This window comes from Vipera berus, assembly GCF_964194415.1.
Source record: "Vipera berus genome assembly, chromosome: 16".
Taxonomy (NCBI): Eukaryota; Metazoa; Chordata; class Lepidosauria; order Squamata; family Viperidae; genus Vipera; species Vipera berus.
Genome location: NC_138219.1, coordinates 881,328 through 907,472, shown reverse-complemented (window position 1 = coordinate 907,472; position 26,145 = coordinate 881,328). Strand labels below are relative to the sequence as shown.

Here is a 26,145-nt window from a genome sequence, read left to right as displayed (position 1 = left end):
AGCAAGTTCAGAGGAGGTCTCCCGAGGTGAGGGAAGAGCTGCATGAGGGTCTAGGCAGGATTAGCCTGCAGGACAGGTGACTCGGGGAGGCAGCAGCCTTGAAATTGGTCCTTCCTGTGCCGAGTTTGCTCACTTCCGGTAGGAGTTCACCATCTTGTTGGAGCTGAGGTGCTCTGGTCCCCCGGCAACAAAATTCAGAGAACAGGAACCACATGAGTCCCCATTTTGGCAGATTAGGGCAGGACTTGTTCAGGATCCTCTTCATCCTGAGGTCTCAAGCTTTTGATAGAGGCAATCGCTTTTTTGGACTGCTGATGTGAGTTGGGATCTTTCAGTGCCCCAGTTAATCGCTGTAGAGTTGGCCTTGGAAAGGTATGAGAGAGCGGTCCAGGGGCCTCGGAAGATGAGGGCAGTCTGGAGAAAGAAACTCCTCCTAATCTCACTTTGGTGTGTTTACTATAAGAGAGGAGAGGGAGGAACTTGGAGAGGCTTCCACGGTTCTGCTAACTGTCCTTACAAAGGATACCGACCTTGTAGTAGGTGATTTTCAGTTCCTCTCTTACACCTTCCTCAAGATCAGCTCCATGTTCCCATAGCTCTTCTGCTCCTTCTACTCCAGGAGACGGCTGGACAGGACAGGACTGGGCAGAGGCCTTGGAGACAGGTGTTCCTTAATCCTCCGCCCCAGACACATCCAATCAGGGCTACCAGTCCAGGCGCTGCGGAGTGGGGCGAGCACCCGCAGCAGCTGGGACTCAGTGGGACTCCTCTTTCCTCCCCAGGAGTGCCTGTGGTCCCCGGGACAGACGCCCCCATCTCCTCTCTGAGCGAGGCGCAGGAGTTCTCGCAGGTGTACGGCTTCCCCATCATCTTCAAGGCTGCCTATGGCGGAGGAGGACGGGGCATGAGGGTTGTGCGCAGCTACGAGGTAGGGCACGTGGCTCGGCTTGTGGGGCCTTGAACTCAGGGAAGAAGCTGGGCCTAAGCAGGTCTCGGCGGGGGAGGCTGTCCATATTTGTGTCAGAAGCACCCACAAAGCTAATTGAAGGGTAATTCCAGGTTGAAAGGATTTGTCGGTGACAACACCGTTGCCCAGGGGACACCTGATTGCCAAAAATAATGCAACCTTTGAGGAGGCTCCTTTTGTGTCCCCTGGTGGGGCAGAAGTGTTGGGGGGCGTCACCAGCTGGGGACAGGAGGGCCTGGGTTGAGGACGGGGTGTCAGGCCGGATCCCCCTTTTTCTGGGCAGGAGCTGGAAGAGAACTACACCCGGGCGTTCTCCGAGGCCCTTTCCGCTTTTGGCAATGGTGCTCTCTTTGTGGAGAAGTTCGTGGAGAAGCCAAGACACATCGAAGTCCAGATTTTGGGTATGGAACGAAATACGTAGATGTGTGTCCCCTCTTTGTCTGGAGGGTAGAAGTGAGAGATGGTTTCGGTAATCTGAGAAAGATGGTGGAAAAATAAATACTTTATTATAAATTATATAAGAAGAAGATTAATTTTGCTGAAACGATTTAATTAAGAGAAACATAACATGTTTATTCTGGTCATTGACCAGAAAAGTAAATTAATTACGCTAAACAGGTCTTCTGACTAAAGAAATATACTGGCCAGATAATTTATGAGTTTAACAATTTGGGTGACTCAGTCGAAGGTGTGGGGTGTGGCAGGGAATTCCTCCCTCGATACAGACAGTTCCCAGCGGAGAGTCAGGAGGGCCCAGCCTGCCAAGGAAGCGCTTCCGGTGCAGAGAGGCTGCCCGCTCAGCACAGCTGGCTTGTCCTGCCCCCGACAGGGAGGGAGCCTCCACCTTGGCCCAGCTTCATCTCTGGCCCGGTTTCTCCTCCTCCTGGGCAGGTGACCAGCACGGGAACGTGGTGCACCTGTACGAGAGGGACTGTTCCATCCAGCGTCGGCACCAGAAAGTGGTGGAAATTGCCCCAGCCGCCTTCCTCGACTCCCAGCTGCGCTCTAAGCTCACCACTGACGCCGTCCGCCTAGCCAAGCAGGTGAGGGGCTGCAAGCGGCCCAGCCATCTGGGGGGCGGGGGCTCCAGGGGTCAGCGAGGGGGTCCCCAGCTAGAGGCTGTGGTGCCCCTGAGCAAAGGGATGGGATCCCCCAGTCTTTCTCCCGCTCAGCCTGGCCTTTTTGTGTTTGGCAAAAGCTGCCCAGGGCCTTGAGATGGCCACGGAAGAATTTTCATGGCCAGCTCGGACCCTTTCTGTGCAGACTGCTCTCGGCAAAATGCAGCCCTGCTTTTCTCCTCCTCTCCTCCCTATCTGCCAATAAATAAATTAAATATTGTTCTGAGCTGCTGGAGGCCAGCTAGAAAAAGAGGAAAATTCCACTCATCTCATCCTGGATCACAGATTTCTGTCGGAATTTTTTCCTCTAGTATAAAAATTCTCTTAAGCTTTGAACGTGGAGTGTGGCCGTATTCATATATGACGTTTCTGTATATGCTACTGAAATTCCATCTACTGCCTTCTTTTTGTAGGTTGGATATGAAAATGCTGGCACGGTGGAGTTCTTGTTGGACAAACATGGCAAACATTACTTCATTGAGGTCAATTCCCGGCTTCAAGTTGAGCACACGGTGACAGAAGAGATCACAGAGTAAGTGTCTCTCCCCCCCCCCCCGAGGTTTTGTTGTTAACTGGTGTTTAAGATTCTGTGGTGCTTCCTGGTGATCTGGAGTGCCCTGGCTGCTCCTCCAGAGGACTCAAAGGAGTCAGGCCCAGCCGTAGGAGGTGATACAATAATTGCAGATTGTGGGCAGCAAGAGGAGTGCAGGGCAACCTCCCTCACTCCAGGGAGTGAGCTCATTAAGAATGCAAATTGGGGGGGGGGAGCAAGAGGAGTTGCCAGGGAACTGAACGAGAAGAGGAGAGAAGAGACCAGAAAAATGATGGTTCTGAAGGATGGTCAGCTGGACTCTGCGGGGAACCAAGATTGTCTCCTAAATCTGGGTTCTCCAAACTTGGCAACTTTAAGGTGAACTTCAACTCCCAGAATTCCTCAGCCGGTATGGGATTCATAGAGTTGCCAGTTTTGGAGACCCCTGTCCTAAATGACTTCCCCTGTCCAGTCGTGTCCGACTTGGGGCCAGTGCTTATCTCCGTGGCTTAGCCGAGAGAGCCACTTCTGCGCTCATGTGGCCAGCAGGACTACAGAGGACACTCTTAATTGACCCCAGCAAAGTTTTCCCCTAAGTCGAGAGGAAATGCTTGGCTATCGGGAGCGCCTGAGAAAGGAACAAGAAGAAAACATTTTTCTCCTGCTGGTACTTTAAGAAGGAAAAGTGAAGATGACGACGGAGAAGCACTTGCAGACATGCCCCACGGTGCTTACGGCGTCTTCTCACCTGAGAACAAGAAGAACTGCTGGGGGGGAGGAGACCAGGATGGTGCCTCCCAAGTGGCAACGGGGCGTTATTAGGCAGGGAGGAAGGAGGAAATGAAAGGGACACGGGTTGACCGGAGCTCCAGGCCTGGCTAGCATGTTGGCTTCTAAAAGAAAAGACTGTGAAGATGCCAAACAACTTTCAGTTCAGAGGCTGAACAGCTACGCCAAATCACCACCGGTGGTATTGGAAGGAAGCTCAACATCTTCTTGTGGGAGACTCTTCCATTTTCACAGAAGAGGACTGGAGAGGCAAAGAAGTCAGCGGATCAAGGCTGGCTTTGCAGAGCAGAGGTTTGGGGGTCACATTTTGAGTAAGCTGGATGATGGCCTGCTAGGCCGAGATGGGCTCCCCCTTGCAGAGTTTGGAGCAGGAGGGCATCAGGTAGAGTCTGGAGAGTGAACCCTGAAGCAAGGACTTCTGTGCTGTAGAAATTGGGGTGTTGCTGAAACGGGGCCTCTTAAGCCACTCAAAGGCAAATCAAAACTCTTAGCTTTTCTTCCTAGCCGCTGTGTGGGACGGTCCAGGATTGAAAGCAAATGGGCCAAATATCCGTCTTGATTTATTGATGTCATCCTGCCAAATGGTTAAATTGGGCTTCTCTTCTCTTTTCTTCCTAGCAGCTCCGTGTGGTGCTTAACTGGGTTTCTTTGGGTGGATTCTGGCCAGGGCTGTCTGGCAAAGGAGGGCAGTGCCAGCCCCAGTTTCTCTTGTGATGAGGGACCCCTTCCCCTTAGAGGGACCCAAAGCCCAAGAGGCAGCCAGGGCTTTTACAGCCCCACAAAAATATGAAGCCATTTTTAAAAAATCAATCTGCAGATAGATGCTTTTATATGTGAGACCAGGAGGAAGATCTCTTACATCAACCTTTAGTTAGAAATAGCTGTGCACAGCGCCTCTCTGTGAAGGTGAGGCCCCCTTTGCCTGTGGGGCGGGGGGGGGGGGGAAAGCATGGTTGTTTCCAGGCTGAGGCCATTTGGAGAAGGTGCGTTGGGGGACTGAGCAGAGAAGGGTGCCCAAGAGCCAGGACCTCTGTGCCCAGTTTGCCGCTGACCCAGCCTGGGGGTGATTTACAAGATGCTAACTCTGCCCCTCTGGGATCGGTCCTTCCAGAGCCAGATCTCCTAAGCTGCAGAAGAGAAGGGAGGCCAAAGGATTGTCCTGTGCATCAAAGAGTCAGACAGAGGACGAAGCAAGAACCCCTGGGTGGACAGTGGAGGTCTTGGGTGAAGAATGTCCTAGTGGTCATCTCCTTCTAGAAGTAGTGGATCTCTCAGGAATGAATGGGTTTAATGGGTCAGGAAGGAGAAGGGAGTCTGTGCCCTGCAGAAATGATCTCTTCCCTGTCTAAAACCAGAAGCTAGGATCCATCTGCACAAAGATCAGAGTCCGAATGGTGCCAGCCAGAAGACTCTGCTTGTTTTAAAGGCTCAAGCAGCCTTGGTCCCCAGCCTTCCACCAGAGTTCTCCCAGCTCATTTGTGTGTGCCTCTTTATTTATTTATTTTCTTCTAGAAAAAGGTTCCTCATGTTGATCCATCCATCCACCCACCAGCCACAAGACATCTCCCTCTTGATATAAATTGAAAGAGGGACATATAGCTAAAATAGATTACCAGCAAAAAGCCCGAATCTGCAAGGATGAAGTCAGGAAAGCTAAGCCTCAGAATGAACTAAGACATGAAACAAAAGCCAAAAATAATTTTAAATCGTTTCTTTCAGAAACGAGAAAAAAAATCAAGGAAACAATTGGTCCACAAGTGGGGGAAGACGGCAAGGGGTAGCAGGTAGAAAGTGGAATGGCTTAATTCATTCTTTGTATTTGTCTTCACACAAAAGGAAAAAGTAGCCCAACCCATCAGAAGCAGCACCGGGGCAGACAGAATAGGAGTGCAAGTCAAAATAGGCAAGAAAATGGTAAGAGAACACCTATCTATGCTAGATGAGTTCAGATCACCAGAAGGTTTACATCCCAGAGTTCTGAAGAAGTTGGCAGATGTGAAGTTGAAACCACTGAACAGAATCTTTCAAAACTCCTGGAACATACCAGAGGACTGGAAAAGAGTTGATGTGGTTCCAATCTACAAAAAGGGAAACAATTAGATCCAGGAAATGTACAGATCAGTCAGCCTAACATCAATACCTGGGAAGATCCTGGAAAAGATAATCAAGCAGCGCATTTGTGAAGCGAACAAAGACAATTATTAGAAACCAGCATGGGTTCATCAAAAACAGAACACGTCAGACAAACCTTATTGCTTTCTTTGACAAAGTGGCTAAATTAGTGGATAAGGGAAATGGCAAATCCTGCGCTGAGCCACTTTGGCTCATTCCCTCCCCCGCTACACTTGGCTAGGCTGGGCAGGGTTGCGTGCCACCTGCCAGGTGCCAATGTACCACCGGTTGAAAAGCCCTGCTCCAAAGCCCCCGAGGGCAGGGCAGGAAGTAACGGGTGGAAGATCAGTAAAGACAGATCCAAGCTAGAACTAAGGAGAAATTTCCTGACAGAACAATTAACAACCAGTGGAACGACTTCCCTCCATCACTGTGGATGCTCCATCACTGGAGGTTTTCAAGTGGAGACTGGACAGCCATTTGTCTGAAATGGTATAGGATGTCCTGCTTGAGCAGGGGGTTGGACTAGAAGACCTCTAGGGTTCCTCCCAACCCTATTATCTGTGTTCGATGGTCATCTTCAGATGCATAGTTTTGCCTCACTGGGGAAGGCTAAGGTTCTCCTAAAGCCAAGCTTCTTGAGCTCCCTGCGCTGTGCCCATAACTCTTTGCTTCTGAGATGGTGTCCTGTGTTCTCCAGCCAGCCACCTGGGTCTGGCACCACTGTGGCTCTCTCTGCAGCCGTAGCTTGGTCTCAGCTGCGCTCTCCTATGCTTTGCAGTGTGGATCTTGTCCACGCCCAAATCCACATCGCCGAGGGAAAGAGTCTGCCAGAGCTGGGCCTGAAGCAGGAGAATGTGAGCATCAACGGCTGCGCCATCCAGTGCCGCGTGACGACCGAGGATCCTGCTCGTGGGTTCCAGCCCGACACGGGCCGGATTGAGGTAGGGGGCTGCAGTATGGCAGTTTTCTGTCCCCAAAATCTCTGGCTTGGAGAAGATAACAAGGTGGACTCGTTCAGATAAGTGTGTGACTAGGGTTTTATTTTTGAGATGTTCCCAACCCCCCACCACCACTTCCTTTTACTGCAGACTATCAGAAAATTATAAATAAAATTAATTTCTTCCTGCACAGCTTGAAGGAAGGAATGAAAGACTGAGGGATTCACATTTGCACAGAGCAGCAAAAACATTAGATTTACAGAACACAGAAAAATAAATCAAGCATCTTCCTAAGTTGCTGACCAAATTTGTACCTGCACAATTTTCTGGAGCAAATGTTTGTTTATGTGCTCTCTCCTCCAAATTTCTGGAATATATAAATTTTAATCAGAGACTGTTTAGGGGAATGGCAAACTTCCTCCTTTCTCGGCCTCTCTCCGCAGCCGTCTCCTCCTCGCGTTTTGAAAGAGTGCTGTGGGGTTCTGACAGGAGAGGGTGCCGTTAAACAGGGTCCCGGATGGCACGCAAGCAGCTCTTGGTGGTTGTGGGCAGGGTGTTTCCGCCCTCCCACGAGTCGCTGGAAATGTCCAGTCATTTCTGCATTTCTAGCTTTTGGGGATCTCTTGGCCCAGCAGGATCACACGGGGAGGGCTTGTGATGGCCGCTTTGGGTGCTCCTCTGCCAGGAGTCGCCAGGGCCTCGCCTCTGGCCCCTGCGAGCGCTGCAGCCTCTTCTCTGGAGCCTGTGCGGTCTTGCAGAGAGAATGGCAGGGAGTCTCTCCATGCAAGCGCAGCCCCCCCCCCGTGGATTGTGGGGCTGAGGGCTTCTTGTCCTCCCCCAGCCCAGCATCCCCTCTTGCTTTGCTGAAGGTGCAGCCGGGGGGTCGGGAATGGGGGACGAAAACAGAAGCTGCTGGCTTCGCTGCCTGCCTCTCACCAACCGTCATCACTGCTGGCGGCTCTTTTGCTGGGAGGCCTATTTATTCCAGCCGCTTGCTGGCCCGAAGCTCAGCTCCGTCTGCCCTGGCTGCTCGGAGACGCCCTGAAAGCAGCAGGCCCCACGTCAGGGGGGTGTCTAGTGCTTTGCAGGTCATCTCTCTCAGCTGCCCCCATCGTGGGTGACTTCTGACTCCCCCGGCAGCTTCCCAGTGGCTTTCTATGGGGCAGGCAGAGGCACAGTCAGGTCAGTCTCTTCTGCTGCCAGATCCGAAGGCTCCAACCTATCCCAAGTGCCCTTCCGCTTGGGAGGAGGGTTGGCTTCACTGGGCCAGCAGGGCAGGAGGCCTGAGGCCTCTCCCCGCTTCCTGGGGGCTCAGAGTCGGCCAGGCCAGGCCCTTGTCCTTCTGACCCTCATCTCCGGCCTGCTCCTTCTCTGTGGGCCTCAGGATGCCAGGCTTGTCCCCCCCTCCCTCCTCTTTTCCCCACAGAGCTTTCCCTCCCTCCCTCCCTCCCTCCCTTCCTCCCTCTCGTTCTCTCCTTCTCAGGAAGAGACGCTTGATTGCAAACAAGATCTCCTGAAGGTTATTCATGGTCACGGCTGCCACCCCCAGAATAATTTGTGTGCTCTTCTCTTCCTGTCTTCCTGCTTGCAAAACATCTCTGTCCCTCCAACAGCCGTTTGGTGCATACAAAGCCTGATGAAGTGGCTTATGGCTGGTGGGACGATGTTTTTATCTCATTTTATCTTTGGGCAGAGCCTGTTCCCCCCTCCATTTCTTAGTACCGAAGTTAGTGCAAAGGCAGCCTGGAGAGGCCTTGGCTGACTCCCTGGTGGCCGAGGAGATCCTCCCGACTTGCTACCAACAGCTCTGGAAACTCAGGGCTTTGCCCCTCCTCCCTCCCCAAACGGAAGTGGTCCTGGGAAGAGCCTGGGGGGCCAAGAGCCTCCCGCTTCCCTCCTGCGCAGGGCCCCCACTTGAGTTTTCCCTGTCTTGATGGGCAGATATAGTTCCAGGTGGATCCCTCCCTCCTTCGCCAGTCTCTCCAGTCCGCAATTCAAGATAAATTTAGAATAAAGCCGTTTCTCTTTTCTGTCTTCTTGAGGTCTGGACTCAAAGGGATGAGAGCCCGAGGAAGTGAAGTTAGGGGGGAGGAGGAAAGGGAGCTTAGGGTACCTTTTGGCTTTCATTATCACTGATCTTTGGGGAGGAGAATGGCAGGCCGGCTCTGCTTGTTGCTTCCGGTGGTGGCACCATCTGTCTGGGCGGTTCTTCCAGCAAAGAGGCTGGAAGACTCTCCTTCACCTTCAGCCCTCCTTTGGCTTTCTGCCCACCAGCCCCGGCCCTGCACTCAGGTTCAGAGGGCATCGGTGGCAGCCTTGGAGGGCTTGCGGCGGCTTTCCCCTCCCCCTGCCGCATCCCCATCTTCTGCCTTGCAAGCTAAGCAGATTCTTCCTGGGGTTTGGCGCCAGCCCTCCCATCCCCTGGCAGCTCTGCCCTGCTTTCCCTTGGTCAGGACTGGACACAGGAGGCAAAGGGGGCTCGAGCCACTTTGCTGAGGGTCTACTGAGGGTCTGCTGAATAGAAATTTCGCCCCCCCCCCCGCCACGCATCCATTGTGTGCAGAAACATGGGCTGAAGCCAGAGAGCCCACCTTTTGTCTCTGCCCAGGGTGAGGCACAACCTGTAGCAACGTCTCCTCTGGGCCCTGCTATTCCTACTTGCCCAGAAGGATATCAGGGGAAGCTTTGTCTCCCGAGATCCAGGCGCACGGCATGTCCATCTCCTGGCCTGCCAGACCTGCTGTGTTGACCGAAACCCCTTTCTCCACCACTGAATGCCTCTTCCGCCTTCTCTTTGGCACCTTGGGCTTCCTTGGCACTATTGAGCGGATTGCTGCCTCTCTTGGCTGCTTTTTCAAGGTCTTCCAAAAGGTCTTAGGAAGGAGTGCGGTGCATCCCCAAACAAGCGGTGGGTTGCTTTTTGGTTCTGTGGGACAGCCAAAGCATGGGCTGGTTTATGAGGAATTGGGGTGGGGTTAGCTGTCCTCCTGCCCCTAAGTCTGTCCCATCTTTCAATTTAGGGCCTTCAAATAATTTAACCTTTCTTTCTCTCCCCCTTCCCACTTGAACAGTTACATTGTGGTAGCTGAAACGGAATGTGACTTTGTTTTCAATAAATACAGATGTGAAGAAATTGCTCTTCAAGAACCAGTAGTCCAGTAGTCAATTTTTCTCTGAATGCATAATTAATCATTAACAGCAGCTAATTAGCAGCTTGAAAAGGAGTTAAATTAGCTGCACTGGCTCTTGGAGACAGTAAAGAAGCAACTGCAAATCTGATTTAATTAAATCAGCGTGCCCTCTGCAGCTTCTTGAGAGGAGACGGTTCAGTCGCATTAGATAACCATCCAATTTTTATCTGGGCTCCTTCCTGGAGTGATGGTCCCTTGAAGGCAGAACAGTTGCCCTGGGGCTAAGGGATGCACCAATAGCAGGGAACCAGCAGCTGAGGTGGGCCTGGTGGTCCTCAGCGTGTATCTGAAAAGGTGCAGGAGAACCAGATAAAATGGGGACAGGCTGCTAGGTCAGGTCTAGGCTCCAGATATAAAGCCTTCCATCCCTCTTTGCTTTTGCCATTTTTTACTGGGCTGCATCTACAAATTAAGATGATCAGAAGCTAGGACTTTGTCCCAGGCCATCATTACTTTCATCATTATATTGTTAGCCTTGTCTTGGATGAGTTGGCTGGATTCACACATCAGACAAACTGAATTAACACTTAGCGCAGTGTCGAAGCCCAGTCCTACTTTCTCTTTGCCACGGGCCATCCTCTCTCGGCCGCAACCTCTTTCTGCCTGATGCTTTGTTCTGCTTCTCCTGGCGAATATTATGAGAAAAGAATACAGGAACAGCTGGAGAGAGGAGAAGAAAGAAGCCAGAAGTTGCTAGACTGGGGGAGGGAGCAGCTAGGCAAAAAGGTTTCACACACACACACACACACACACACACACACACACACACACACACACACACACACACACACCATCCTCTGCTCTCTGAAGAGGGATTGGGAGGACAGTCTCAGCTCCTCTCTGCTCTGGAGCAGGTGGGTCATTTTGCATCATTAGCTGCCCTCTGGGTGTCTTCAGCTTCTCAGGGTTCCTCCCCGTCCTTCTTCCACAAAAAAGGGGGAAGGTCCACATGGCCCCTCAGTGCAAAGACCCGCCCGTTTGCACCCTGCGTGAGCAGACCCAGATGCCAAGCACAGTTTTGCAGGGCATGGCGAGGGGGAGAAAAACTGCCTCCTGTTATTGTTGAGGACTTTGTCATTTTCTCCCAGCTCTCCTTCTGACTCCAGGCGCTGGAGAGACGGAATTGGATCCAGCCTGGTTCCATTTGAGGTCAGGAAACTGATTCCACAAGAACTCCTGGAGCTCCACTTTATTACACATATAATAACACCCTGAAAGTTTGAAAGAGAATCAAGGCAGGTTTCTCTTGAGTTTCTCATTCTCTCTTTTTTCGAGAGCTAAATTGAGTTAGGTTTACACAACTGTTCTTGCATTCCTCCTTCAAGGTTACTGCCACCTTCCTCCATAACTGCAAAGCCAGTTTACCACTTTTGTTTCGTCCCTTTCTCTTCTTTATGTTATTGTGTGCTTCTTCACTGCCAAAGCTCTGGTGAAAATTTCTGCAGAATCTGAACACAGTTTACGGACACTTTGATTGATGCCATTAACACATGACGGCTTTGGGTTTCTTTCGCCCCTAACAAAGTGGCTCTGCTGATTACATGCCTTGTGATGCTGCTGCCCAGCCTCTTCCTGAAATGGAGCCACGTTTGGAACCAGTTTACAGCCAGCGGATAAAGCTGGACCTCTCTTTAGTGCCTTTTCAGGCAGGAGGGAGGAGAGCTGGAGGAGGGAGGTCAGGTCCTGCAGGCCAAGGAATGGGCTTCTGCTGGCTGGGAAGGAGCCTTGGGGGCCCGAGCTCCCAGCTTGGCATTCTGGTCAGAGGCGCAGGAGAGCAGCCGACTCAAACGCTTCCGAGGCTTCCCCGGTGGTTGTGTGGGGCCACTGGGGAGCAGCATGCTCAGGGCAGTGGGAAGGAGGGGACCTGGCAGCCGGAAGCCATCGGGGCAGTCTGGGGGGGGGTCTGGGGAGGCCCAGATTCCTGAATTTTGCTTGCAGAGGGCAGAAGACCCGTTTCGTAGATTAAGTGCAGCAAGAGACTCTCCGCCCAGCTGGCGGAGCACTGTGGTGCCATCTCTGAAATGCCAACCGACAGGCATGGTTTAAGGTGGGTTGCTGCAGCTAGAGACATCTTCCAGCACAGGTCCACTGCCAGATGCCGGTCCTGTCAGGGGGAGAGGTCACCCCTCAGAACCTGGGGGGGGCGCAGCTTCTGCCAAGGAGACATGCGGGCTCTGCTCTGCATCCGGCAGACACGCACAGGCACAGACTCGCTCCCACAATTTCACAGAGGATTTTCTTTTGTTGGCAAGAGAAGAAGTGGGGAGGGTGAGAGACGTGCTGTTGTGCTTCAGGGAGTTGTCATCCCTAATTTGGAGGGGAGGCTGTAACGGATCTCCTTCCCCCTCTCTGCAGCCTGCAGGATTTGTGCTCGAGTGACCTTCCTACCTGTCCTCCCGGCCTCTTAGAAATGAAATCTGAGCTGGCTAAAGGTGGGAATTAAGGCTTTATGGCCTCAGTGCATCAATCAACCACCTTGATTTTGGAATTGTCTCATTTTTCAAGCTTGCAGAACATGTGCAATTATAAGCTAAGAAAATGGCTGGGTTCACAGAACACACTAAGCCACGGCACGTGAGTGAAGATTAATATTAGCCAGGCTAAGCTTGGTGTGAGAGCGTAGGCGCTTAAGCCTTTGGTTTGAATGCAGCCTGGAGTTCTTGCTGAATTCCACCTATCTGCGCTGTGGGTAAAAGGGGGCAGCTCTTCTGCCTGCATGCTTTAAATGGGCCCTTCTAACTTACTAGCTCAGCCCAGCCCCGAGGCTCGCAGAAGGAAGCGAGCAGAATCTCAAGAGTCTCTCTGACGCTTCCCCTCAGTTCGGAAGAGAGAGTCCCAGGTTTTCAGGGGATGAAGGTTGCTGGCAGAAAGCTAGCATCTCAAGGGAAGGATTGCACTCTTGACACCCCCCCCCCCCACACACACACACATACATACGCACAGATGAAGGCAAATCTACGTGTCCCAAGATAATGTGGCAGGATCCCATCTGGGTCGGTCACCGAGACCAGAGCTTTGGGGCTTCTGCTCCTCTTCAGGGCAATTCTCGCTGGCAGAGGGTTGCAGCTCGGAAGACCAAAGCTCTGGTCCCAGTGGGCGACCCAGATGGGATCCCCCAACATTTATGACTGTTCACCTCAGCCCTTTCTGGTCGAGTGAAACCTGCAGTTCAGACACAGTTTGCAAGCCCTGGAAGCCTGGATGTGGCCTCACTCCCCACAGGAGTGGAGAGTGAAAGAATACACGATAAATAGAAGGCTAATTCATCTCTTCCACCAAGATGCTGGGGAAAGGAATGGGCGAGTTGGGCAGGGGGCTTAGCTGAGCCTCCCTGTGCAGGGATGATGTAGCTGGGGCCATGCGCAGCCCTTCAAACCCCAAAGCGCTTGCTGTGTGTGTGCGTGCGTGTGCGTGTGTGTCTTTTTTTGTCCTCATTGACAATGGAAGTGTTATCTCGAAGGCCTGGATTTTGGGAGCCCAGGTGTTGCAGCCATCTCCCGTCATCCACTCAGTTCATTTTGGGGGCACAGCTCAGGAGCCATTGTCATTTTCCTCCATAGGGCAATTTTAGCTCAGTTTTACTGTTATGTCACGGATGGACATTTTGCCTTCCAACCTCAGGAAGAAAAACAAAAGGCACAAATCTTGGCTTCAGCGAACCTAGTTTGACGGGGGAGGTGCTTGTCAAAGGGATCCGCATGCCCTTGTTGGCCCCAGGTTAAATGTGAGCCAGCCGGGTACTGTGATGGACCTTCGGGTGCCTTACAAGGAGCAGAGGGAGCAGCTCCTGGCCAGGCCTCAGATGGAGCCTGTTCCAGAAGGACAGAGACAAATGGAAGGAGAGCCAAGGGAGGCTCCGGGGCTGCTGAAGGATGGAGGAGTGGGAGGCACTTCTGACCACAAGAGCGGTGAGTCAGTGGAAGAGTCGGCTGCCTGGCAGGTGGAATTCTCCTTGCTGGGATCTTCAAAGAGACGCTGATGATGCAGCAAGAGCCGATCAGCTGCTCAAGCAAATCCTGCACTGAGAGGAAGGCTGGACTACATGGCCTCTAAAGTACCTGCCAGCTCTTTGATTTCACGCCTCCTCCTCCCCCTCCTCCTTTGGTGGAGAATTCCTGTAGCAGGTGCAGAGAAAGAGGTCTGGGAAGCAGCTTCCAAAGGCCATCTTATCTGACGTCTTGCTTTTTAAAATCGGGAGGTTGCATTGCTCCTGATTTTTGATGTAAACCAGTTAGAGTCGCCATTCAAGGGCTGGAAAACATCTTTAGCAGAAGCCCCTAGTTTGCTTTCCCAAATTGGTTTGGGATACTTTTCATTTGATTTAAATTGTAAGTCCTGCCTAATTGATTAAAGCCTAATTGTCTGCTTTACAACATTTAAATCAAAATGTTATTGTAGCACTGAAGGCTCAGAGCAGCCGTCAAAAGTAGCCTGAACAGTGAAGGAGGGGAAGCAGCATCTGCCGGGCATGCAGGCCAGCTGAACCTGGCTCTGCACCCACTGAGGCCCTCCCTCCCTCCCTCCCCCAGGGACCCCCTGGTGAGGCCCTGGCCTGAGGACCAGAGACCCGGGCTCAGTAGTTCTCTGAGCTCCCCACACATCCTGCCTCTTCCAAGCCACCAGGGCCTTCCAGAAGAGTCCGAGCCTTGGACATCTCTTCCACAAGCCCTTGGCCAGTCTCGGCCACCAGCTGCTTCCTTGCATGGCATCATCCCACCCAGGTCAGGAGGGGAGGGGCTCTTTTCCTCCCTCCCTTGGCACTGCCTTTCTCCTCAAGGAGTCCAAGTCGAAGTTGTCCAGGCAACTGTTTCTGACTGTCCGGACTGGGTCTCATGGATGCCATTCTTCCTAATGTCCCTTCCAAACACACCACATCTGCAGCAAAGTGCCGATGCAGCTCAATGAAGTACACGGGAATAGCTGGCAAGGTACAAAAAAGCAGAAGGCAGACTTTTGTGTGTACCGGTATGTGTGTGAAGACCCAGGGCTCTCTTAAAGCTCCACCCTGTGCCGAATCTGGTTTCATTCGTGGCATTGCAGGCAGCTGACATGCCAGCCTCGGGCCAGGCAAAGCAGCTCCAGAGGTTGAGGCTGCTGAGATGCCCTCAGACGTTGGGAGGGTTTGGGCTCCTGCTGCGCCTGACATCAGCCACATCTGTGCCGGGCCATGGGTGTCAATGGTCACACACACACGCACACACCCACAAGGCTAGATGCTGATCATCCTTCTCAGGTTTTTCCAGGAAAAAGACCTTGGTGGGGAGGGGGAGAGGTGGACAATGCCACAGCGCCCCCCCCATCCCTTTAGAGGCTGAGCCGGCAGCCTTGTGTCCAGCACTGCTGCAGAGCCTGACCTCCAAGGCCAGCACCAACCTCTGGCTGGGGTATCAAGCGTGCCCTTTGGCTACCACGGGAGAGCAGAAGGCCCTGATCCCCCAGGGAAAGCCTCCGTGGATCTTGCCGGGGGTGGGGGGTGGCTACAGTTGTTTGCAAAGCGACTGGGAGGAGAGGGACCCATGTCCAGGAGGGGCTCTGCTGATCGTCCTCCTGGGCCACCGGGTGGCTGAAGGAATCAGCTTTGCCTTCTCTCAGCCTCCGGAGCCAACCTGGCCTGAACCCGGCGCTGCTGCTCAGCCAGGAGAGGGCTCATCACTGTTGTCGTGGCTTGGAGCCAGGCGGTCCAGGTCCAGTGTGCGAAAGCTGCTCTGGCTTCACGAAAACTCTGACTGCGCAGGGTGCTCCCCGTCCGGTGTGGATGGGCTGTTCCCTGGCGCTGTCCCCATTGGCAGCCTAAGCGGGGAAGAAGCCGTAGGGCTAGGCGGGGCGTCTCCCTTGGGACCTGGACCCGTGAATTCAGACCTTTTCTGAAAAGCTGTTTTTAAATAATGGTCTTGATATAGAAAAAGAAAGGAAGACAGAAGCATAATGCTAAAGAAAAAGAAAACATTAATAAAAGTGGGGATGCCCACCCGGGGGACAGAATCATAGTTTAAGCCAAAGAGCACCATTTTCCCTCTGCTGCAGCCCCACAGACCATGTTCAGGGAGAGGGGGAAGAGGGGCTCCCCATCCGTGACAGTCACAATGCAGGATGTCCGAGGGGATTCCTGGGCAGGTCTTGACCTCTGGCCCCTCTCCTCCAGGTCTTCCGGAGTGGCGAGGGGATGGGCATCCGCCTGGACAGTGCCTCTGCCTTCCAGGGAGCCGTCATCTCCCCGCACTACGACTCGCTCCTGGTGAAGGTCATCGCCCACGGCAAAGACCACCCCACAGCGGCCTCCAAGATGAGCCGGGCTCTGGCCGAGTTCCGCATCCGGGGAGTCAAGGTAGGACCGGTGGCGTTTTGGGCTGCAGGGTGTCATTTGCCTATGGAGGCTCACTTCAGGGCGGGCTCGGAGGGCCTCCGCCGTTGGGGGCAGGGGGCCCAAGACCCGTCTTTGCCTCAGTGGATCTATTGGTGGCTGGTGGGGGGGGCGGTGGGTGGGGGGAGGTTGTTGGCAAATCCAGAAGACGCCTCTTCCCGTGCTGGACATGAGCAGAGCAGGCTGGGCAGGGCGTGGGCAGCCTTGGAAGGGAATTCAGGGCCAGGAGGCGGCAGAGAATTGCACCCATCCTGGGGGAGAGGAGATGTCCCACCCTTGGCGTGGGGTGTGAGGGAGGTACCGCTAGCTGAGTGACCGTGCGGGGGCCGCTTCTTAGGGGGAGATGGATGTTGTGCTCTTATTTTGGTTATTGGCTTGATTTGTGCAGCCCTTACTCAGCGCATGTCTCCGGACAGCATCAGCAACAGCAGTTAAATCCACATAAAAATCACACAATAAATAATTAAAGCAGATCAGCCTGGGGGGGGGGGACAGTGCCAGGGAAGAGTTGGGGCTTTGAGGGAGGGGGCTGTTTCAAAGGGGAGAGGACATGGCCTGGGTTGTGCTAGACAACATAGCCAAAGTGATGGGACCCAAGTGTGTGGACTCTTTTGGACCTTATCAGAAGTGCAAAATGAAGGAGATAGACCTGGCCCTGCGCCAGGTTATATACAGGTAATCCTCGCTTACTGACTGCCCTGTGCAGTGGCCATGTTTACTGATTAGCGTTCTGTTCATGAGACCGCCGGGTGGACAGGGCTTGGGGATTGCCGCTGCGCCTTTGGGGCAACGTGGCAGGAAGAAAGGGGGGGGAAGTGGTGAGGGTAGAGTGGGATGGGCGCCTGCTTGTCCTGGGTCCCTGCCAGAAAGGACCGCCCGGGCCGTTCAGAGGGTCAGGATCATGCCCTTGCCTATGCCAGAAGGGTCTTTGGCGGCTGGCTGTGAGTCTGGGGCTCGCTCTCTCGTCTGCCCCCCACTTGGATGTCCCATTCCAACAGCCCAGCCAGCCTCAGCTCAGGGCCACTGGCCATCTTGGCCCTGGCCGTCTCTGCAGGCTAACCCCTCCGCCAAGCCGGAGGGGCGCTGAGCTGGCAAACGCATCCAGGCTCTGGTCATCCTGCCAGGGAAGGAGGCAAGGCCCTGGGGTCAGCCAGGGAGGGTCCTGCCCCACCTGTCTGGTGGATGTCCTGGATGCTTCAGCCTTCGGCCTTTGCAGTGGTGGGAATTGAGGAGGCCGTCAAAGAAACGGCTGACCTTTGCTACTGCTCACCTGGTCTTGATGCCGAGTAGAATAAATGTGGAAGAGTCTCTCCAGCCTCCTCCTCCTCCGCTACCACCCTGCTCATCCTGCCTTCACAGGTTCTCTGTACCTAATCCCACAAGAACAGGGAGAAATCAGACTTTGTGCTCTGGGCAAAGCCTTTTCTTCACTGCTGGAACTGGCAGATCACAGCATTCATGCAATACGCATGCATTCATGCGTATTGCAGAGGTTCAAACAAGCAATTTTCCTGCTTTCCCCATCTCTGGTTTCATTTGCTTCCAGGAAAAAAGCAGGATAGCAACACGGCCTCTTTGCAGGCCTGGAGGGGAAGCAGTTTTTAATTGGACGATCTGTAAAACTGCTCCTTTCTCCACTGTTTCCTCTGGTTTTTGCAAGCTGATTAGGCTAGAATTGGATCTTTTCAGGTGAAGCTGGTATGACAGAAGCAGAAAGAAGGGACTAAGTGTAGTCTTGGTTTCTTTTCTGATAGAAGCAAACTGTACAAAAATCTAACAGCAGGTATGTTTCAAAGGGGCAGGCGAAGGATATGTAGGAGAAGGGTAACGTTGCCACAGAGTGTTGCCACACCTGTTTTGTACCCAACAAAAAGAGCTGTCATGGTTCCGACAGATGAAACTCTTCAAAGAACTTCGAGGAATTGTTTACCTTAAACATACTATCAAAGCACAATTCCCTCCTCCAGTTAACAGTCATAAATCACATTCCCCAATTATTTTAAAGCATGGGCTGGAAGCCCGCCAGTTCTTTATCATCTCTTATTTCAGGGGTGTCAAACTCAATTTCATTGAGGGCCACATCAGCATTGCCATTGTCCTCAGGGGGCCGGGTGGGTGTGGCCAGGGTGGGTGCGGCCTACTGGGTGGGCATGGTTGGAGTGGGTGTGGCCTACTGGGTGGGCATGGCCAGCTCTACATCATTCATGTCAAGGGTGCCTATGGGGGCCTGGGCAGGAGTGGGACAGATCTGAGGGTCTCTAGCAGAAGGGGGTGGGACCAGGGTAAGTGCCAAGGCATGGTCCACTGGAAGAGCCTCACTGTTCCTTTCAGGCCATGGGGGGGGGGGCTGGACAGTGGCACAGAGGTCAAACACCTAGCCCGGCCCTCAAGCACCCATGGCACTAAGCTCAGCCCCACATCCCCAAGGGGGTGCCCAGTTGCACTTACCTCCTCCTCAAGGCTGCTGCTGCTGTGCTTGCTCTCCTTAGCCAGGCTGCTCATGATGGGTACGAGGGCAAAATCAAGAGGGAGGCCCACTCCCTCTCCATGTGAGGAGACCTGGCTTTGTATCCAAAGCTTCCTTAGCAATAGGATGGGAGACCCCCCAGGATAGGCCAAGAGCAGGGGGCAAGGGGATGGTGAAAGAGCAGCAGGGCAGGACTAAGGCAGTACTTCCCGCTCAGACTATCCTTCCTTCCTTCCTTCCTTCCTTCCTTCCTTCCTTCCTTCCTTCCTTCCTTCCTTCCTTCCTTCCTTCCTTCCTTCCTTCCTTCCTTCCTGTGGTGGGAAAATATTTGAGATGAGGGAGGGAGAAAAACAGGCAAGAAACGCAGCTGGGGAAGTGTCATCCTTCGTGAAGAATGAAGAAATGCACCATCGCCTGGAAGGGGCCAGCACATGGCCCTCGCCTACTTCACATATCCGGCTTGGTGGACTCTGGGGGAGGGGATGCCATGAGCAGCATGAGTCAATGTTACCTGCGCAATGCTGCCCCGCCCCTAGCCTACCTGAAGTAGCCAGGGCCATGTGCTGGCCACTTCCAGGCGATGGTGCATTTCTTCATTCCTTACAAAGGGTGATACCTCCCCAGCGTGCACCCAGGGGGCAGGGCCGATGTGGCAGGAGCTGGTCTCTCGCTGTTTCCAGACAGCCTTGTGGAGCTGAATGTGTTTCAGCATAGATGGCCACCATGAAATTGTACATTGGCTCCCGGCTGGCCTGGGCTGGGGTCAAGACAGTGAGGGCTGTTCCATCACTGTTTCCAGGATGGCTTCACAGGCCACATGAAACCACTTCGCGGGCCCTGACATGTCTGTCTTATTTCAACAACCTTGGTTCTCACACTAGGTTCAGTGTTATTGTGTCTAGCTAGACTCTCATGCACATCCTCCCCCCTCCCCAGCATCATCTAACTCTAAAAGCAAAAAGAAGAAAATGGCTGCATCTCCATCTGTTGTCAATGCAAAAACATCGGGTGTTAGCAGCATTGACAAGAGCCTTGCCTGGAAGCGTGGCACGTCATTACTTGGAATCTCACAGCAGCTGAGCTTCCTTGGCTGACAAGATGGGCTGCAACATCTGGTCTTTTAATACTGAAAAAATCTCATCTTGTAGAAATGGGGAGGATCTTCCTGGCTAGTTAGCCTCCTTCCCTGTTTCTTGTCGGGAAGAAGGTACCACATCCCAAGGGGTTTCTGTTTGGTCTCTGGGTGAACATCAGCAGCATAGGGCCTCCTTCAGGCCTTCAGCCCTAAGAAGCTTCTCCAAGCTGAAATACGCCCACCAAGGAGCAGATTTGGATTTCCCTGAGGTCCTGCCACATCCAAGTGAGATGGCTGTAATATCTATCCTTCCCTGCTGCCCCCTCCCGTGTTCTCCCAAATGCATTTATTGGTCTCGGAAACCCGTCTGTATGTTGCTATGTATCTTGCAAATTTGAAATTGTAGGAAGCATTCCCTGGACTGTGACATGCTTGTGCTGTTTCTAGTCAGCATGTAGAGCATACACAGTTTATTGGATCAGTTATGGCCATAGACTTATAAAATTGGCCAGTGCCACTTAATTTTAGATGTCCAAATCCTGCTCATTGCAGGAATCGAGACAACTTTCCTTTGGAATGAATCTTGTGGCAACCCACTCCGTGTCTCACTCCAGTTTAATGAAAAACCTTTGCTTGAGTTCAGTCTTCAGTCAATAAAGTATCTACTTAATTGTCCTGCTATCAGTGCCCAATTATCAAACTGTTTGATTATCAGAGGATACTTTGTCAAGTGCTTTAATGAAATCAAGATAAATTATGTCTACAACACTCCCCTGTCTACTAAGGAAACAGACATAATTTATCTTGATTTCATTAAAGCACTTGACAAAGTATCTTAGTATGCTTAGTAAGGAAGTTATACAGTCAGGAAATGAAATAAGCTTGGTTTGATAAGCCTTCTTCTCGACAAATCCATGCTGACTGCTAATAATTACTGCATGTTTTTCGAGACACTTTCAGATAGTTATCTTTATGATCTGCTAATATTCCCAAGAATTGATGTCAGACTAGTTTTGTGTCTCCTTTCCCCCTGCTAGCCGATGGGGATTTTCTTACTTTCACCTCTCAGTCATTCTCCAGTATTCCTCAGAGACAACAGTTCCTCCAGGACTTCACCATATAATTCATCCAGCTGTCACGATATTTCTCCAGCCTCGTTCCTCCTTAGAAGAGGTACAGCCCAAAGTGTTTGAGGATAGGACTTTTCTGCCTTCATGGAGCATCTGGAAAAGAGTTCCTCTTCCTTTTCGTTTAAATATATCTGAAGAAGCTCTTTCTCCCATATCTCAGATCTTCACCAAGTTTTCTGTTTTTCTCACTGGGTTCCTTTGCCATCCTCTTTTAGGAAAAGCCCAAGGCCAAACTGAGGAAGAGAGCTCCTCCTCCTTCTCCTCCTCCTCCTCTTCCTCCCCCCCCAGTCCCAGGCCTTCCCCCTCTGCCCCGACTAAGGTGCAACTAAGAGCCACCTGCACCTTCCATTTCCACCCAGAGCATTTTTTGCTGCAGTCCGTGCATTCCAGTGACACTCATTTATTTTATTCAGCAGCCAAACTAAAAAAAAAACAACGACCCAAAATGTAATAATTAAGAATGAGGCAAGTAGCCTGGCAAATAAATGGGCATGTTTTATTCATTACTGCTTCATTATTCATTATTGAATAAAACATTTTGGTAATTCCTTTTCTAGTCATTCAAAACAAACAATAAAGAAAGAAATATGTGTAATAGTTCATAACCTCCTGAGTTCAAAGCAAATTTTATTGCTTGGCAAATTCCGTACTTAAATGAAAAAATGTGTGTTACTGAGCAGTTCCAAATCCAGCGCTCTTAGCCTTGTGAGAGGCTTCCTTGTGGATCCCCGAAGGGACGCCTCCACACCCGGGAGCCCAGCAGATGCTCTGTGGAGAAGGCGCCCCGGCAGAGAGAGCACAAGCAGAGGGCTCCTTCTGCCTGTGGCCCCAGAAGCCCTTGGACTGAGCTACGGGGCCCGGAGTTGTCCTCGCTTCTCCTGCCTTGGCTCCAAAGCTCTGCGCATGCAGCCTTGCCTGTGAGATGGGCTGGGCTGGTTGGGTGAAGCACAGAATTGCCCAGCTAGGTGGGAGGGAAGGAGGGGTCTGCCTGCCTGCGTACCTGCAGCCCCTTCGCCCTGTCCGTCCCCTCCTTGGTGGCTCCTTGTCTTCTGCCTGAGGTCTGGTGCCGGTTTCTGCTTCTTTGTGTGTTGCCTGCTGGACGGTTTTATATTTCTTTCTTTGGACTCAAATAAAGAAACATTGCCCAGTTGGTATCTGCGCTTCTCTTGCCAGAAGGTTAAAGGGCTGTAGTGCAGAATTCTCAAGTTAGAGAATCTGAAGGAGGCAAAGGCAGCATCCTTTGTCAGCGTTAAAACCCTTTTAAATAAATAAACCTCTACTGGATCCCCCTGTCCTGACTGACTGGCCTCAAACCCAAATATTACGGGAGGCCTGCCTTCTTTGCCCCTTGCAAATAGGACTGCAAGGGGGGTTTTGTGATTGCTTGGAAATGTCTGAACAACACCCCCCCTCCAGATTTTCCATAAATGGACAGGGAACTTCCCCCCACCCACACAGTTTGAGGAAGGAGCATGGCTGAAAAAGAGCCGCAAAGCTTTGAGGTTTTATTTAGGGAGATTTTCAGGTAATAATGCTTTATCTATCATACAAAAATAGAAGGAATAAACATCAAAATGATTGAAAGCCTCGCAAAATAAAAGTGTTTTGAACTATACTTTCTAGTTACAACTAGGAAAAAGTCAAGAGGGGCCAGATTTACATGAAAGGTAATTAATTATCAGGTCAAATAATTGGGCCCCCAAGGGCCTAATTACATTCCCTCAGGGGGAAGGGCCTGGTTTCTGCTGCTGAGGGAGACCTCGCCATCCAGGCACCACAGCAGCTGTCCTTCAGGAAGCGCCTCAAGATGGCCACCACCCACTTGACATCCCCTCCTTCCCCGCTCCGTGGGGCGCCAGAAAGTGTGTCAGAATAGGTCCTCCTTGTCTGCCCGGCAGTTCAGTGGCACCATTTCCATTTGCACTTCCTTTTCAAGCTAGATGTCTGCATCCCAAAAGATCTGGAATCTCCTTTGCTCATTTCTAGCTGGAACTAGAAAAGCAGCCTCCAGTTTTCAAAACCTTCCGGGAGAGCATTCCAAAACTTTTAATAAGACAGAAAAGGAGAAAAAAAATTAAATAGAATAATAAGAAGAATTTTAATGCAATGTAATACACTTAATAGTGGTTCCCAACCTGTTTTTTTACCACGGACCCCCTTTAAATACCTTTTGTGGTCAGAGACCATGGCCACAGACCCCCAAGACCTAACAAGATTTAAATCATAAAAATTTCCTCAAGCCTTCGCAGATCCCCAGGAGTCCATGGACCACAGGTTGAGAACCAGTGTATTTAATGCTAATTACATTCAAATGGGAACGGCAGGAAACAAACTGCCCCGGTGGGGCTCCTGGTTTGCCCCCCCCTCCTCCCACCAGGCAGGAAGAGAGGACCTTAATGGGCTTCTCTCGGCCACTGAGGAGGAAGCCAACCGCAGCGTCTCCTCCTCTTCTGGAGTGGGCCAGCCCTGGTCCACTGCGGTCTGACCCGCCTTGAACCCGGGTGTTTGCCTCTTGTAGCTGAACCCCAGTCTCAACCTAGCTCAGCTGAAGCGTCCTTGCAGAGGAAGGTCAGGCAAGCCCGCTCCTCTGATGATGGACTTTATGAGCTGCATTCGTCTTTGACCGAAGAGCCGCTAACCAGGGTTCCCTGGAACTTGAAAGTGCCCTGGAGCCCCCATGGGGGCAGTGGGGAGGCTGCTGCAGCGCCCATTGCGCCGTTTGGCTGCCCTTTGTTCTGCTGGATGTAAGCAAACATTTCTCGCTACCCTCGGTCCCAGATGGGGCTTGCTCTTATATTTAAGATGTTTACGCAGATCCTTCTCACACTGTCAAAATAATGTTTACAAATTAAAAATAAGAGTTTAAAAGGGTTCGGGCAGTGGCGCAAAACATAATGTTGTGTTTTCCAAATAAATAAATCAGAAGGTGTCCCTCAAGCCAATTGCTAACCCTGGCCACTGGTGTGTGTCTGCATTTTGGAGACACCGATAACCTAGGCAGAAACAGACAAGGTAATTAATAGTTAACCACGGCTGGCCCATATGCTAGCATCCCAGAGTCTTTCCCTTGGCAATCAAGGCTCCCCACAAGGGCCGGCTTTTGGCAGGGCCTCCCTGCATCTCCGGGGGCCCTTTAGGCTCTAGAAGGGCCCACGGGCCTGTGGTCACTGTCCTTTGGCCCATTTTCGGTGCCTACGACTCAGCCGTCACTCACCCAGACACCCGGTCCATGGAGCCCCAGGTCTCACTTCGGCTGTGCTTTTTTAACTTCAAAAGTAGCATTTCATCTGTACTGAAAGAGGCATTTGCAAGAGACTTTGGATTCCAGGTTTTGGTTTCAGGCAAGGGCCTCAGAAGATGAGAAAGAAAGCTTAATGAGCTCACCTGCCAGATCCAGCTCAGATTCCCCTTTGGCTTCTGCAGGAACCCAGCTGTGTGGTGTGAACTAGGCCACGGCATTAAGCTGCCTTGGGGCTGATTGGTTTGGGCATCGTGTGTCATCCGATGCCAGCAATTGTCACAATTTAATTTGGATTAGAGAATTAAATATGTGACATCTCCAAGGAAAAGGCCTTTACTTCTGCCAGCTGTATCATAGACAGAAAGCTTTCTGGAAAAAAGCTGACAGCCAGCTTGATGAGAGGCCGCCCACGTTCCTTTGTCTGGCATCTGGTGACATGAATCAATAAAAACAGGAAAGGGCCATAAAGTGTCGGTGTTGAAGACAAAAATTCATTGCATGTTCTTCAGCCAGCCAGGCCCCAGAAAGCCACAGCGGGCTGTAAAATACTGCCTGGATGTTCCAGGGAATGGAGGCTTGAAAACTGATAAAGCTGCCTGACCTAAGGCTGCCTTACTATTGAGAAGCAAAAGTGGTGTTGTCGGGTGATAAATTTTGGTCAGACTAAAGTCATATATTATTCAGGATACAGTTAGACCCATCACTTCTTTGAGAAGGGAAAGTTTCCTTCTGAACCATTTATTGTGTCCCTTTAAAAGTTATTAGTGTGACTGTGTGAATGGTGTTCCATGTTAGATTAACTCTCTCATTTTTCCTTCTTCTCCTAGCTTCTTTTAACATGTTAGCAATATTTGTCTTTGTAAAAAGAATGGGGGTGGTTGTTGTTTTTGCCCTGAAGGTATTCAAGACCCCAATAGGCCAGTCTCAGAGTGTGGTGTTTGTTCCAAAGATTCCAAGGGGCCCATCCTCTTTTGCCTCTCTCCCCCCCATCCACCCGCAGTCCAAGTCTTAGTGTGGAGCCCAGGAAGAAAAAAATGGAACCCCCCCAGGAGACCCCCAAAGCTGTCCCCTCCTGTTATGCCTTACAGGCTCCCCCAAGACCCTTTTTGTCCTCCCACCCACGATGGGCGACTTTAGGAGATTTGGGGGGCTTTCGGGAACCCTGCCATCGCCCCCGCAGTGCGCAGATCAGCTTTCTTCTCCTGCTTTGGAGTCCTGAGTGGGGCTCTGTGTCTCCAGCCAGGGTGGGAGGGGGCAGTTGGGGGCAGAGGAGCCCTGCCTTCTTCCGCCGGTCCATGCTGCTGAGGGCCAGCCTTCTCCAGAGGCACCTCAGCTACCTGGCAGGAAGAACTGCCTCCTCAGGCTGGGCACATCCAGTCTCGTTCTCTCTTTTCTAGCCCTCGGACTGCAGCCTCTGCGTTGCTTCTCAAGCCTCTCAGTCTTGTGGTGAGCCCCAGAGGCCCTGAGGACTAGCCGTACCCGGAGCTGAGCTTGCTCGGCCTCATCTCTTGCTCTGATTTCCGGGCTCTCCTCCTTGCAGAGGTGCTGGGCCCAGAGGTCACCTTTCAGCCCCCCCTCCAAGCATTCCCTCTGGCCTTCTGTCATCTGGACCGGATAGAGTGGGAGGTAGACTGTTACCCCTTCCAAAGTAAAGTCCCCCGGCTTGCCCATTCGGTCATCCCCAGAGGGCTGCCGCTGATCCCTGCCCTCCCTTGGTCCAGATTCCTTTTGGGGGTAGCAGGCATTTCATGGCCTCATTCCTGAACCTGTCACTCTCAGCCTCCCTCTGTGCTCTCAAAGGACCCCCAGAGAATGCGGCCTCTTTGAAAATAAAGACACCCGGCCTAGTTTGAAATCTTCCACTTCTCTAGGCAAACTTTGAGAGACCCCCAGGGCACCGAGAGGGTGAGAATCTCACCAGACAGTAAAAATCTGCACCCATGGTAGAATTTTACCTATCAGGAAAAATGCAGATTCCTTTTGAGAAGTTACTCGTAGGGGATGACCAGGCTGGGTCCGAGGGAGGGAGGGAGGGAGGGAAGGGCCAAGCGGGCCATCAGCCACGAGTCCCTTTGCGCCCACAAGAGATCTAAGTCCAGCCCACCTCGAGTTCTGTTGACTCTTACCTGCCGCCAGTTTGCGTTGACCGTTAATTGGCCAGATTCTTGTAGAGAGCGTGAGCTTGCAGTCAAACTTTATGTTCATTTGAACTGCCCGGATC

The 26,145-nt window shown here is 52.1% G+C and overlaps 1 protein-coding gene across 3 annotated transcripts in view; it reads left to right on the top strand.

The window, feature by feature from the left end:
* The window catches only part of PC (pyruvate carboxylase), a 144,102-nt gene that overhangs the window by 63,611 nt on the left and 54,346 nt on the right, over positions 1-26,145 (top strand). For all 3 annotated transcript variants that reach the window (XM_081340388.1, XM_081340389.1, XM_081340390.1), the window contains 6 exons: positions 783-928; positions 1,251-1,368; positions 1,859-2,010; positions 2,499-2,617; positions 6,300-6,462; positions 15,793-15,975. In XM_081340388.1, the coding sequence (XP_081196514.1) occupies positions 783-928; positions 1,251-1,368; positions 1,859-2,010; positions 2,499-2,617; positions 6,300-6,462; positions 15,793-15,975 (881 nt within the window). The remainder of the gene's footprint in view (positions 1-782; positions 929-1,250; positions 1,369-1,858; positions 2,011-2,498; positions 2,618-6,299; positions 6,463-15,792; positions 15,976-26,145) is intronic.